Source organism: Pomacea canaliculata, linkage group LG4 (assembly GCF_003073045.1).
Source record: "Pomacea canaliculata isolate SZHN2017 linkage group LG4, ASM307304v1, whole genome shotgun sequence".
Taxonomy (NCBI): domain Eukaryota; kingdom Metazoa; phylum Mollusca; class Gastropoda; order Architaenioglossa; family Ampullariidae; genus Pomacea; species Pomacea canaliculata.
This window is the reverse complement of record NC_037593.1, coordinates 2,971,346-2,986,342: the sequence shown is the minus strand read 5'-3', so window position 1 is coordinate 2,986,342 and position 14,997 is coordinate 2,971,346. Positions and strand designations below refer to the sequence as shown.

The window sequence follows — 14,997 nt, the reverse complement described above, 5'->3', positions numbered from 1 at the left end:
GATGCTAGCGAGACTCTATTTCTCAAAAATAAGGTTTAAAAAAAATGTTGTGTTGAAGATGTGTATCATAATACAAGAAATACTTCTTTCATTTATTTTTCCTCTTTCTCGTATACATACACTCACTCACGTATACTTACTATTTATTTGTTCGCATGGGTGAGAAGAAGGGAATAGAAAAAAAAAACCAGCAGATGAAGGGAAGGAGAGAGAGAGAAAGCACGTGCTAGTGTAGCTCGCTGAGTGAATGTCATGAAGAGCTATGCCATGAGCTATTTCTTGACATTTTGTTTTGGAGAGCTGTTTAGTGGGTCGTTTGTAAACTGGGCTTTCGTTGCTAACAGTCTGAGTAAAGTAGCCCACTCTCTGTAATTGCTGTCGATTTTTTAAGGTAAAGAATGATGATTTTACCACAAAAAGCATGTCCTCCCTTTGCATTCTTTCTGTCTTACGATCATGCTTGTCTTCTGACACATCTGTCTGTCTGTCTGTCTGTCTGTCTGTCTGTCTGTCCATTCACCTGTATCTCCACAACTAAGATCGTCTGTAGTCACTCTGGTCTGTGGGCATTAGAAACATGCCGGACAGTTCAGACATTTGGTCGCCTGAGGGAAATAGCCAGGATACCCGTCAATAGCCAAGATTTAATTCAGAATTTAAACGGTCGCCTGTACCGTCTTGTTTGCTTGTTTTTGTTTGCCTTTGTGTGTGTGTTTATTTGTAAGCTAACTTTTATTTACTTTGGTGATACTAGAAAGTGTTGTACGCATGAGCTTTCTCGCTAGCAGCCGCGAGTAGGAGCATTAGAAATGTGTCTAGTCATTCAAGCCATGGGATCTTGACAATCCAGTCTGCCTCGAGTTAGGGATCTTGACAATCCAGTCTGCCTGAGTCCCACAAGCTAGGGGATCTTGACAATCCAGTCTGCCTCGAGTTAGGGATCTTGACAATCCAGTCTGCCTGAGTCCCACAAGCTAGGGGATCTTGACAATCCAGTCTGCCTCGAGTCAGGGATCTTGACAATCCAGTCTGCCTGAGTCCCACAAGCTAGGGGATCTCCGGCAGAATCGTGTTTAAACCTCTATGAGATCTTCTGTAGAAACCAAGGATGAATTCTTCAGGGAAAACGCGGAACTTGTTGACCTCAAGGATTTGTGTCCTCGCACTGGAAGCGATCGCCGGTCACGATTGAGTTGACTAAACCATGTTGTTGTTGGAGTTTATTTGTTTTGTTTTGTTTTGTTTTGTTTTGTTTTTGCACTTGACGCAACGCAGCCCGACTGGTACTTAAAGAAAAATGTTTGCTAAACTCTATTGCAGTCGTTGTCTCCTAACAGCCTTTTACATTTTAAGTTAAAGTGAACGGATGTCAGATTGTTTCCGAAACAAAATGGAATTTTTCAGACTTATCTACCGTCTGTTAGACATTGCGTGGTTGCTTATGCACAAGGCTGACGAAGGGAAAATTAGAAAGTTGTAGACAAAGGCCGCCCCCACCATGCCTCACTCAAACTGTTCACAAAGCCTATGACTCAGCCAACCGAAGGTGTGCGTTTCACTGTCGATGTCGTAGATGTTGTCATCCTAATGTGTCACAACCAGCCATCCCCTCCCAGCTTCGCGGAGTCGTCTCCCACCCACGCTGGCGCTCCTCCTGTCCGTCGTTGTCCTCTTTACCTGGCGGCACGAGGCGATCGGCACGTGACTAATGCCTTGTCACCCACTACTCGCCTTACTGCGCATGCCCAGAGACAGGCAGATGCGTGCGCGCGTGCTAGACCGGCACACCACCATGGTCCAAGAAAGCCTTGTTTGTGTGCGTGGCAGCGCTCTAGGGGCCAGCAACTCTGGCGGCCGATCGGGCTGTGCTGTGAGATCGATCAGGGATCTGCACGCGCGCTGCTGTTCGCCGCTCGACCGTGAAGACGAGTTTGCTGCGCTGCACGTGCCAGTCCTCATTCCAGGACTCGGGTCAGAGCCAGCGAGAGTGACGGCAAGTCTCGGGACGAGGGCGATAAGTGACGGGAGAAACTGCACAGGTGGAGTAAAAAAGAAAAGTTTGCGACCGACTGAGGGCTGTGTGCTGAAAACTGAAACACAGTGTGTGTGACCTGACGGGAGAGAAGACAGGAAAAGTGCACGGTTGTTTCCGTGGAAGAAGAAACAGGCTTTCCTGTTTGAATGTTTTGATGTCTGTGGATCGTCATCTACAAGGAGTGCAGCGGCTGCACTAAGGTAAGACAGACAGACAACTCCATCTGCCTATTCATGAAGGTTAAAAAGGCAGATACACTGACTAACAAGGGAGTACACGGCACATTTTGATGGAAGAAAATTCTTTAGGGGATAGACTGAAAGAATATACGTACACCCATATTGAAGGTAATATATTTTAGAGAAGGAGACTTCGAGACAAGCAGAAAAGTGATATTATATTAACTGTATCTTCCCAGCAGCACGCAGTGTCCATGGACGATGTGGATTCTTACCTTCAGCAGACGATTAAGCATTATATACCCCAGCTAACTGTCTGTTACAGTTCCAAAACAAATGACTGTTTTCTCTCTCCCACACACTTACTGTCTCATTCTCTCGATTTTCGCTGTTTTGTTCACCTAACCAACCGCAAACCGTTGATCTTAACTAACCCACAGCTACATGTAATAAAGACCCTGAGTGTACACACAATGCTACCCGTGTACAGCCCCAACTTCCCGCCCTGCTCATCTTTTTTTGCCAAACTGCTGTTAACGATATCACTTTCCCTTTCTGCGCACGCGCACACTGCTTCCTCATTAACTGATCCTCCTGCCCTCCACTTCCGCTGCAGTTTTATGCCGCCAGACGTTTGTGCTGGGAACATGCCTTTCGCATTATTGTCTTTTATCTTTATTGGTGTTTCCAAACTGCTACTGTGAAAGGAAAAACGAATACAAACAATATGAAGAAGTCTGGCTTACATAGCATGAACCCAAGATAACCTCTTGACTTTCGGGGACCTTTTCGTGGAGTTTTAGCCAAAATAACAAGTGTAGTTTAATATTTTATCAGTTGGAGAGAAAAACTGTTTGCACAGCGAGAAGGTTCTGCAAAGTTTGACATTATCGTATTTTCACCAATATGGGGGAGAGGATAACGGTCTAACAAGAAACTGATGTTCGTTTTGTTTTATAGGACAGATGCAATATCATGTATATCGATATTTGTTCATCTTTAGGGAGGGAAGAGTGGTGGTTGCAGTTTGAGGTCTCGACCTCTCACACAATCACACATATTCTCTCTTCATTCTCTCCATTCCCCGCGCTGTTCCGCTCATCTAACCCTCCGCAAACCCTTGAAGTCCACCAAACGAATTGAGGAAGTAGCTTGCTTCGTCTCAAACAGTATATATATATAAACAGTATAAATAGAAACTAGCATATATCACATGTCCATTGAGTTGAAGGTCTAGCACATCTCATATTTTATTGCCGTGTCACCTGCATGACGATCCTGTGATCTTTGAAATTCATGTCTGCCGGGTGGGGAAAGTGTCTCTGACATCATTCTGAGATCATCATTTGAAATTCTCGGAGTAAGAATTGATAAATTTGTAATGCCTGTGGTGATGTCCTCTATCGTCCTGATGAAACATTGCAGCATCACCGCTGTTTACAAATAGCCATGATAACACCTTGGAAATGAGGAGAGAGAGGGAGAAAAAAAAGGGGAAGAGCGAGTGGGGGAGAGAGAGAAAGGAGGAAAGTCGAAGCAGAGGGATTGCGTCAGCCGTTATTGTCAGGTCACACATTTTCTCTTTTCATCGAATTTCCTCACAAAGTGCATCAGGTTCTCGCACAAGCGTGTTTCCGCCATCAGCCCCCGGCATTCCAATAATGATTCCACTAAAAATGTCACAGGTTGTTTGTGCATCGCTCTCATCATTTCTCGTCTCCTCGCGCGCTGGCCGCGCACCTGGGCAGTTGTGTGTGGGGCCAGTGTAATGATCGGAGAATTAGCTGGGCATAGCGATGCTGGTATTGATCCCCCCGGTGCCACTGTGTCAGTCCCGAGAGCGGATTGCGTGTTTGTCGATTTTGAACCGTTTGAAACCTGCCTCTACCTGACAATCGATGGCCTAAACTATTCGTGATGGTGGAGCTAATGCTTTTTACTCTGATATCAGGCTCAAGGCGAACGAGAATAACTGGTGAACTCTTGTCATGAGTGTCAATTTTATACCTTTATAGATATTTATCAGTCCTATGATGGGCAGAGATTTTCATTTATACTGTGGCAACAAGAAACTCTGGGACTACTATTCACCTCAGCCTAATATATCATTCACACACCAATCAGACTGATGTGTTTGGCTGTGTGGGTTGTTTATGCACATTTCAAACATCTGAAAGTGTCATCTTTAGGAGGATATTGCATTATCGTTTGGCTTCATCAGGGTCGTCATTAACAGGATCATCATGATCATCACTAAGAGTGAAAAGTCCGTGATTGGTCTCACAAGTGGGGAATAAGTTAAGCTGAACAGCGGGAGGATTGCTCTCAGCGGCCATCACGAATCCAATAAGTTGGCATGCGCATCACGGGTGTCCAGGTCTCACGGGTGCTCGCCAGAGCTCGGGAAGGTGTGAGCACCATGCATTCCCAGCCCCGAAATCGAATCAAGAATGTTCACTTAGCTCCTGGCATAAAGCAGCTTCGTTGAGGATTTTATATTACTATGTCGACCTTCTGTCTTGGTTCACTGGTCAGATCTGTATAACGAGGACAATCATACAAGCCTATCGAGGGCTTAAACCTCTAACCATGCTACTCAAAGTTTGCCGTGACGACTTTCATCAACAAACGATCATGAACGGACAATAGGGGAGCAGACCTCTCAGACCCTTAACTTTTGTTGTCAGTCATTGTTGGAAAGAGAGAGGGTGGGGGTAGCTCCTCTTTTTGATTTATTCTCTCTAAACACACCAACTCGTGGACGACTGCCGATTCGTCAACAAGCCTGCATGCTGTTGGTCTAAAAGCTTCCTGCTGCTTCCGAGAGGATCGAAACCATCCTCTTCTAGTGTGCCTTCAGTGCTGTGCCCGATCGGGAAGATTGTGTAAATGTACATGTCCAGAGTTGTGAGCGGGTGTTACAGGGGTTGTCCATGTCCGTGGTGGCATCGTGTTCCTCCTGGGACCCTGAGAAAGTTAGTGTTAATTTATGAGGTCTGTGATTACAGACCCGCACGAGCGACGCCCAGCAGCTTCCTTGTAATGGGCACAGATGGCTTCTGCCTCAACACTGCACAAAATGCGATCTTCCGGGACTGAAAGAATTGATAAAATTATCGAGAAGTGTTAGAAAGTTGAACCTTCTCCGTGTACAATCCCATTCTCTTTCCCCTTTGATCTTTGTCTCCCTTCTGTCTTTCAAGCCCCTCACATTTATTTTCTATTTCCATTCATCTTTTTCTTGTTTCTTCCTCGCTAGATTTCTTTCCATATAAGCAGAACATTTCCCACGAAGCTTAACGAAGAAACTGTACTTAAAAATATTGGAGCCTTAACAAGTTTGAGCTTTGTTTTGTTTTTTGTCGTGGACTTATCGCCTCCACCCTAACTAGGCTTATCAGCAACCATGGGCGAACCTATCGATCCGAAATATATATCCAGAGTGGTTTGAACTCCGAGTTCTCTTATCCTCTGACATTACAAAAAGGTTGGCTTCGTGTTTCTTCTATTTTTGTTTTAAAATGCTTTTTCGGGTTGGAAGGTGTCTCGGCCTCAGCATAGTCCCCATATATAATATAATACATACTATTATATCAGCTGCTGTCGCTAGCCTTGTTCATCCCGAAATAAGTAGCGAAGCCAGCTTGGTAGTTTGTTTCAATGGAAGAAAAATCTCATGGTTTATTCATTGGCTGGCGGCTGGTACTCGACCCCTCAGCCAGGACTGGGTTATCTGCTCAGGATTAATCACCACCGGTAATAATTGTCAGCACTAGTGCTGCTGCAGCTTCTACCACCACCACCACCACTGTCGGCGACACTGCTGTAGCTGCTGCCGGTGTTGTTGATGCTTTTATGCAGCTGGGTATAATTTAGTTATAGGACAATGTATTGCCGCCTGCTTCACAGAAAAATTTTTATTCTTTTAGAATTATTACTGAAATAATGTAGATACGTGGACTAAAACATTGGCTTGCAACCATATGTACGAACATACAGACATACGGATAGATAAATTGATGAATAGATAAATAGGTTTCCTTCTTTCTTGCAAACTCCAGAGATCCAGTTTATTTAATGTTCAACGGGTGGTTTTTTTCTTTCTGCCCATTTTCAAATTTGTTGCTCGTAAGGTCCCGGATGATAAGACCGCAGGGTTGCAAGGAGACTTAAACAGGCTCCGGCTGTGATTGGCAGGAGCGAGATGTAGTCACAACACGCGCTTAAAGAAAGCGGCAGGGGGCGCTGCTGCTGGCCTCCTACATCTGTGACGTGTTTCCTCGCAATGCCTGCTGGATCCTCGATAATTCTCGTCAAGCTCCCGCTGCCGCGCGCTTTGGCAACATCGTCAGCAGTTAGTTGTTCACGTGCAAGTCTTTGGTCAGATCCTCCACAACTGCTGGCAGACCTAGAGCTAGTCATTAGTGATCCCTGCTACAAAACGAACTTAAATCACAATCATCACCGCCCTCTACCAGGCAGTATTTGTCTCTACTGACCTCCGAACTCCGCATGCACGCAGAAAGAAATAGACAAGATAAAATAAAACAAACAACAGTGATTGAGAAAAAAAACCAGTTAGTTGATGGCGTCACTTCTGTAATAAAATAGGAAAAAATTCTTGCAAATATTTAACAAGAAGGGTCAAGCATTAATTTGTAATCTGTTGTTGTTCTGTTGTTCCAGGGATTTTTCAAGATCGAACGGAAGTCGCAAACCTACAAGGGGCGAAGTTGCTGGTCTGAGATAAATAAAGGTAGAACAGCCTCGGGCAAAGTGAGATACTTCATTTGAGATACTTCTTCTCATCGCGAGGACTGAGGAGAGTCCAAGCTGCGCACGAGACCAGAGCGACTGTTGCATGATTGCGACAACTGAAAACAAGGAGTTGATGATGTAACAGATACTTGACGGCTGTTACTTGTTGCTGTTGACGGATTGGCGGAGGAAACAAAAAGTGGGTTTTATTGTTGTTGTTGCAATGAGCTTCCATCGCGACCGGCCAGACGTGAGAATGAGTCAGCGTTGTGAGAAAGAGCGCTCGAGCGTGGCGCGCGGCGGGGGCGTGACCCAACAAGGGACTCCGCTGCTGGAGTTCATGGGGAAGTGACTCTGCCGCCAAGTGCTGTTCCCATCGCAGTGCTCCCCCTTCACCATGCTGGAGGCCATGGAGGACGACAACCACAGCAGCGACTGCGACTCGGACGGCGGCGAGGGCGAGGGGCTGATCTTGGGGGCCGGCCTGGGGGGTCTCCTCAGCGCCAACGGACTGAGCGGGGGGCTGTGGAGGCCCTCTGCCCAACCTGCTGACCCCTGCTACCGGTGTGGTAAACGGGTGTACCCCGTGGAACGGGTAGACGTAGGCGTTCTCTTTCACCGCCGGTGCTTCCGATGTCGGGTGTGCGGCCTGCAGCTGACCTTGAGAAGCTTCCACTGGGACCAAGGCAGTCAGGTCATGACAGGACCGGGTCAAGGCCAGGCTCAAGGAAACAGTCCTGGCGGAGTCGGGGCAGCAGGTTTCCTTGCCAGCCACAGTTCACCCCCGGGCGCCGCGCAAGGCTTCCTGGGTCAAGGCTGTGGCGCCAAAGGTGGGGTCAAGGACGGCGGAGAGCAAGGTCAAGGTGCGAGGACAAGTTGTGCAGATGTGTATTGTCATGTGCACCTCCCTCGGGCCGTTGGCAAGATTGACGGGCAGGCGGTGGGCATCAAGCAAGCCATGTCCGCTCCACGGCGAGGCGCCAACACCTGCGACCAGGTGAGCTTCTCATCTCTTCCTTTTCTCCTTCCCTATCATTACAATCCCCTCGGCCCACATAACCACATACCTGGAAATATCACCTGCACTCACCCATGCTGTTTCCTTCTTCATTGTTTATTTATTTTTTATTTTTTATTTTTTTGTGTGATCTCCAGGTTTCGCTTCTTCTAAACACATCCACTTTTCCGTAAAGCCTGTAATATTTTCTTGTCAGTTAAAAGGCATAAAAAGAAAAACAACTGTGAAGCGTGCCTTTAACTGATGTTATTACCTGTTGAAAAACGAATGTAATTACCCGCTGACATGGCGACACCGCCTCTCCCTGTGCGCCAGCTCTCAGGAGGAAGAGTAAATAACCAGTAAACAGCAATGAACACCAAGAAGATGAAGCTTGAACAGAAAACACTATACTGGGATGGGTAGGCTCCCTTGGAGAGGGACTGGGAGAGTTCTGCCTCCTAGGGGAGTGTTTGTCGGGATGTGACCGCCCAGCAGAGCCTCCCAACCGTCTGCTCCCTACCCGCTCGTCCCCCTCCCTGTCGGCAGGCGGCGGGTGTGGGGCATTCGGGATAAAAAAGGAACACATCTAAACTTGCTATTCCTGGCTGTAATTCGGCCTGTAAATGTAGCTCGAGCAGGCGTTCTCAGGAGGGAGTGGCTCGACAAGTCGCTCTAAATTTTTCATCGAAGCGCTAATGAGGTCGAAGTTTGTCGCGCGCGTCACCGCTGATGACTAAGCTAATGGACGTTAAGCACCGTCACTCGTGGGTTGCCAAAACAAAAGATTCTGGATGGGACCTCGTCAGCGAACCATGGCGGGCTCTCCAACACCCCCGCAAATGGCGAAATCCATAAAGGGAGGAAACAAATGCACCGGTAGTGACGTCATTCTGTCAATGACTGTTTCCTCCCCGCGCAGAAGAATGCTACATGGTGGGGAGGATGACTGCTTGAACACATGTACGGAAGGCGAGTTCATTCGCCCTTAGAATCGACTTTTTAAAGTACCGGCAGTGTTTTCATTATGTTTTGTGTTGTGTCTGTACCGCAGGCTCGGTGGTCGAGGGTTGTGTGACAGACAACAGTAAGCAGCGTGGAGAAGAGGTCAAGGGGTGAAGCGTGGAAGCTTGTCATAGAAACAGTAGGTTGAAAAGGGCAAGACTTGTCGAGCTAAAGAGGAGAGCCGAGAGGAAACAGATGTAGAAGTTAACATATTAGAGATGAGCTGCTGGAGTTTACAAGGCACTTGTTTTGAGATAGGAAGGGTTCAAACTTGTGAACCTTGACCTCATGCGATACATGATTGTCCTGCGGTCGGCACTGATTGTTTACACGCTTTTGTGTTCGGTATTCATCTTTAACAATCCTGGTCATCTTCCTTGTGGACAACATCTCCCCCAAATTACGACTAGAAGCTTTACTCTGGGGTTTGAATCCTCCGATCCCTCCAGTCTGTGCTTCGTTCAGGGAGGGAATGTTTCGCTCTTCATTAAGATCAGCTCCTCACTTTACCCCCATCTGTAGCTGACTCATCGAAGATGGATGCACGGGCGCTCATGATGCTTCAGACGACGATGTATCAGCGGTCTTCCTTCTTACCTTTTCGAGAAAAGAAAAGAAACCAGCTTGTGATGCTTTACCCTCGGACGTGGTCTCGTGCCATGACATAAGCTCGTGTCGCTGGTTTGTTAAGATCCGCCCTTAGCGCACTCGGCGATCGTTGGAGTATAACGAACTTGATGTTTCCCCTCGGTCCTTTCAACCGTAGCTATTTGCCATCCATGTTTATCTGCGGTTACATTGTCTAGGTGGCTATGAGCACTGACACCAGCACTCACCAGTGCTCACCAGCTCATTGTCCTCGTGGTGACCGAGTGTCAGGGGATTAATAAAGGCGGGTCACTCCGGTCAGGCGCCTTATTGGCCAGTTTATTGATAAAAGATTGTGAATACTGAGTCATGCGTCTTAGTGAGGGTTACTGAGGTCACAGGCGTGACTAGGGTCATGTCGAATGATGTCAAGGCAATGCAGTAAAGTCACGTGACTTCTTACAAAAGGTAAGACGATCAGATCACACTATGTCACATTGAGGCTAACAGACTTACATATTACTAAAAACTTTTATCGTTAATACAGATTGTGGATGACAAAGTCACAGATGTCTCCATTATAAAAGTTTCGTGTTGTCGTGTTATGCATTTGAAAAGCGCGACAAACACTCGGCAAAACGAGAGAAGAGGTTGACAAAGCGTGATTAAATGGGTAAACAGCAATTAATTAGAAATAATTCAAAACATAAGGCATACGATGTGAACTGGCGAGAACAAACTGGACTGCGCATGACTTATCGAAGAGGATTTCCCGCCCTCAACATGTCCGAGACATCAAAACTTAGGAAAAAAATAGTTTATGAATAAAGTTTTCTTTTAACTGTAACACATTGAAAGGAGGAGCAAAGGGAAATAACATTTGCTGAGCTCGTTGTGATTCAAAAAGTTAGAAACAGGAAGTGAACATGGAAGAATATGGCCGAAACTGTTTTTTAATATGCTTCCATCGAAAACGTTTAGATTCTTGCGAATGTTATCAGCAGCCGCCATATTGTCACCGTTATCACCAGTATCACCGGTATCACCAGTATCACCTGTATCACCTGCATAATGAGCAGAATGGAAATCAGATAACACACAATAAACCGTAGTGTGATCATCAAAAGCAATATGACGATAGGCTGATCCTCCCAGGCAGATCACCGTTTGTGGGAGGGACAGAGCGCGGAGTTAAAGATAATGACTGATTTGTTTGGTGAAGCCATTTGAGATGGAGGTGGATGACCAATCACCGGGTGGATCGAGCAGTTCCGATTTCGACAAGCAGCGCACGCTCCCAGTCACTTAATCAGTGCACAATTAACTGCCATAAAACGGGTGCAGCACCCGGGACCAACAGCTTTATGGCAGCCAGGATGTGCCATGACTCAGTCTCGCCAGGAAAAAGTGGGACAGAGCCAGTTACATCAAAGGCAGTTTGTTTGTTTACAGTTGCTTATCTTACGACCGTCTCTCCATTCAGTGTCACGTGGTACGTGGCTATGGTGCACCTCTCCTTGTTGTTTGTTGCTACAGATTGTCTCGTGCTAGTTGATACATTCCTATCATGTCCTTCTTGCTTGTTCTTCTTACATTCTTTGCTTTATCTTTCCTTGCTATCATCGATCGTCATGATTCTTTATCTTTCTGCAATGAAAATCGAGTGGCAGCACAGGAACAAATGGCCTTTTCTCTTCCTTGTCATGGACTGCTTATGGGTTGAAGTTGCATTGAAGTGCTTGCTTGACTTATAGAGTTCGGCTTTTGGTAGGGTAGTGGGGTGGAAGCCGGGTGAGGGCTTTGTGGTGAATCATATGAGCTTCATTAGGTTCGAGAGGGACCAGCATGTCGAAACTTTCGCCTGCCTCTGTCTCCGTGTGTGAGAGAGAGATTCTCTCTTACAGCATAAAGTTTTTGTTTTGTGTTTGTTTGAAACTTTCCCTTTGTCTCTCATCGCCCTTGTTACCCGTTACCATTTCTTCAATGACCGCTATGTGGCATCCTTCAAATAAACGAGCCACGTGACCAACACACTCACCCTTCTGCCAACCCGTTGATCAAGCAGCCAGCTACCTAGCCCACCTATCAATTTCAGCCATTCACTCGAGGAAAAACAAGCCCTCTTTTCCAAAATAGTGTTTTGACAAAATATTCGCTGTGGCTGTCATACATTTATAACGAGACAGGCTCGGCACCGGAAGAAGTTTTGCGGAATCTTTCCGCTAAAAATATCTGTGGACCTTCGAGTGCTTATAAATTCACAGATTGAAATTGGATGAATTTGCACTCCTGTTGAGCCCTGACGGTCACGTGATAACCGCGATAAGAGCTCGGTGTTGTGAGGACAGCAGTTGACAGCCGCGGGCTGTTCAGTTCCAGTTCCATCATCCTTCTTGTGAAAGAGTTTCTTTCTTGTGTTTATGCCTCTATTCATTTGTTTGTTGACATGTTTTGGTCTGAAAATTTCATGACGGTCTGAGCGTTATATAATATTTGTGTCTGTATTTTTTGTCTTTGCCTTTCCTTTCACAGCTCATTGAACCTTCTGTTAGGCATGAAATGCGCGGTATAAATACCCTTTATTGTCGTTAACTCGAGAGAGCTCGAGCTCACCTGTTGGACATGTTTGCAAATATGCACTTGTGATACACTCTTGTCATGATAATGCTTCTGCTTCAGCTCCAGAGTATCATAGTTTATGTAACAATGTTGTCATCGATCATCGCTTTAGGAGAAGGAAGCCAGAAGACAAGGCAGTCGAGGCTACTATTTACAGTCTCATTCTTATTTTACTTACATCACGAATCTACACTACAACATTTCATTTTTTACACTTTAACTGCAAGACAAGAATCCTTTTTTTCATTTGTCAGTTATAGTTTTTTATCTACACTTTACACACAGGTATCCCATATTTCTCTGATTATTTGTGTGAGCTACAATACGACTTGTTTAAAATATTAATGACCAGAGTTACGAACCTCGGTAATGAGTGTTGAAGTTACAAACTGTATGATACAGGCAACTGTAGGAGAAAGAACTCTAACCTTTTTTCTGGGGCTGAGAGTTTGGTTTTTACAAACTGTTGAGACAGGAGATGTACACTCAAGGAATGAATAACATTACACACAATCCACCCATACAACAAAAAAACAACAACATGTATTAGCGGGAAGGTTTTATATTTCATTCCGGGGCTTCCCTGTTATACATGTTTTTATCGAGATTTAATGAACAATAACAATTAATACATTAGACCTGTCGTATTCCTACCCGACCAGCCCTTCACGTAGTGTGGTGTGGGTGGACATGTCCTCCTCATAATGGAGTCCGGGTATCTCGACACTTTGTGTGCACACCTCTTAACTCCCGTGTTTCCTACACACTGCTTATCTCCCCCTTAATGTTAACAGACTTCATGTTTAAGGTCCCTCCCTGCCCATCTGTGAAAGCAGTATTCGCAATCTCTAAAGAGTTCCTAAAGCAGGGGTCACGACTAGGAGGTCAAAGCCGGGTGCATCCGCGGAATTGTGGTAGGTGCAGGGCAGCCATCACACGAGAGGACGATGTGTTTGTAAGCCCTGCTTGAGTTATGAGGCAGAAAATCACTCAGGGTCCGCAAACATGTAATTACACCTTTCAGTGGCTCTTTGTTCCTCCGTGGGGAACGCTTGAGCGAACAGTGGAGTCGAGGGTTCAGCAACTCTCAACGCGGCTGACAGTAGTTCACCTACAACCTCGCCGTGCACCCCCCTACCCGTGATTGAGCTATGAAATAGGTTTCATTTAATCATTCAGATCAGGGAGAACCGGGTGGGGGAGGGGAAGGAAGCCTTACCTCCCTTGCTCGGTGACGTGGTGATTGATTTTCCAGGCAACATCATTTTGATGGGTGGAGGGTGGGGAGGGAATTACCTGGACCTGAGTTCAGTGAGCACTGACAAAACACGGGCTGCGTTCAGATTTGAGTTCACCGAAATGAAAAGAACAGGCAGTGTTCGAACACTTGAGTTCTCCATGCATCAACATGTAAAAACAAAGAAGGCCTTTGTCCAACTGTTGCCACTTGGGAACGACCCTGTCTGCGCCATTGATGCCTTTGCTGACTGTTGATACAGGTAAAACTCAGGTGAAAAGCTCGCACCTAGCAAGAGCTGGAACAGAGCATCCGTGCCTGGTGGTAGAGATTTTGAAGCCACCATGATCGCTTTCATGGTTCCTAGCTCTCGGCGAAAAAGCTTGTGCGAGGGTTTATCGACAGCTTTCAACGGGAGCAAACACTACAGAAATGAGAATAGTACTTATCGTGTGTTTGGCGGCACCTCCGCTCGCGGACTTGTCTCAGTCTCGTGATCAGAGCAGACGGTTGTCTCAGGGTCCTGTGCAAATGTCACACCATCAGCACGAATGGCTGTAATTCAGTGCAAGCGCTTTGTAACCGATTTCAGATGACTGGGCACCTGCAGAGGACACGAGGAGCGCGTGGTGTAGAACAACACTGCGCAGCGCTCGGCGGAAAGGTCGAGTAAATCTCAGACCACAGACCTGGCGAAACAATAGAGATGTAACTCTGTCTCCTGATTTAGCTCGGTTCTTACTGTCTTCACTCATCTGTGACTTTGTTTTGTTTTGTTTTTTTGTTGTGGATTTTTTTTTTTTGTTTATTTGTTTGTTTGTTTTTGTTTGGTTTCTAAAGTGTTCATAAGGTCATTAAAATGCAATAAATATATTAAAATCAACTAACCATCCCTTGGTTAGTCCTAACTGACGACCGGTTATGGTGGGGAACTGGGCGGACAGGAATCACTATTGCAAGTCCATTCAGACAACAAGATGCGAGGTCGAGGGGCTTGTATTCTCGGCACTAGCTAGCTAGCAGATCCTGACCGTTGCTGTTGTCCTAATACTAAGCGGCCATCTTAGTTCTCAGGTATGCGAAGCTGTTCACTTGTTCCAGGTGTACTCTTTTTTGTACATTTTGTGTGCTCGTGTCACGTGCTACAGGTGTACTTTATCGTAGCACCGACCGTTACCGACCACACTGAGGAAGCCTCGGAAACGAGGCGCATACCATTACACCCGGAGAATGCCAGGCGCTCTAACAGTCGACGCGGTCGTGGAGCGATGCAACGGCAAGACTGTGCCTCGTCCTATTACCCACGAGCGAGGGTGGAAACAGAACGGACAGAGACAGAGAGAGGAAGCGAGTGAGACAGAGAGAGACCATTAAGGCAACCCAAAGAGAAAGCGGGAAGAATGGAATAACACGGGAACGTGCCTTTAATACAAAGAGGAGAGTGAATTACGGGACAGCAGTCGTGTTCAACGTTTCGCTAATTTGCCCGCGCGGCATGCTGGGAATATCATTCGGCACGTGCGCACCGTAGCAGCACGTCGAGGCACGCCGCGGGACGCCTCTTGATGACGTTGTAGTA

General features: G+C 46.4%; 1 protein-coding gene across 4 annotated transcripts in view; it reads left to right on the top strand.

The window, feature by feature from the left end:
• LOC112562159 (hillarin-like) overlaps nucleotides 1-14,997 on the top strand; it is a 71,767-nt gene that overhangs the window by 3,003 nt on the left and 53,767 nt on the right. For 3 of the 4 annotated variants that reach the window (XM_025235221.1, XM_025235222.1, XM_025235220.1), the window contains exon 2: nucleotides 6,901-7,969. In XM_025235221.1, the coding sequence (XP_025091006.1) occupies nucleotides 7,370-7,969 (600 nt within the window). In that variant the 5' untranslated portion in view covers nucleotides 6,901-7,369. Of the gene's footprint in view, nucleotides 1-1,933; nucleotides 2,236-6,900; nucleotides 7,970-14,997 lie in introns of those variants that run through there. The other variant, XM_025235223.1, reaches the window with a different exon arrangement.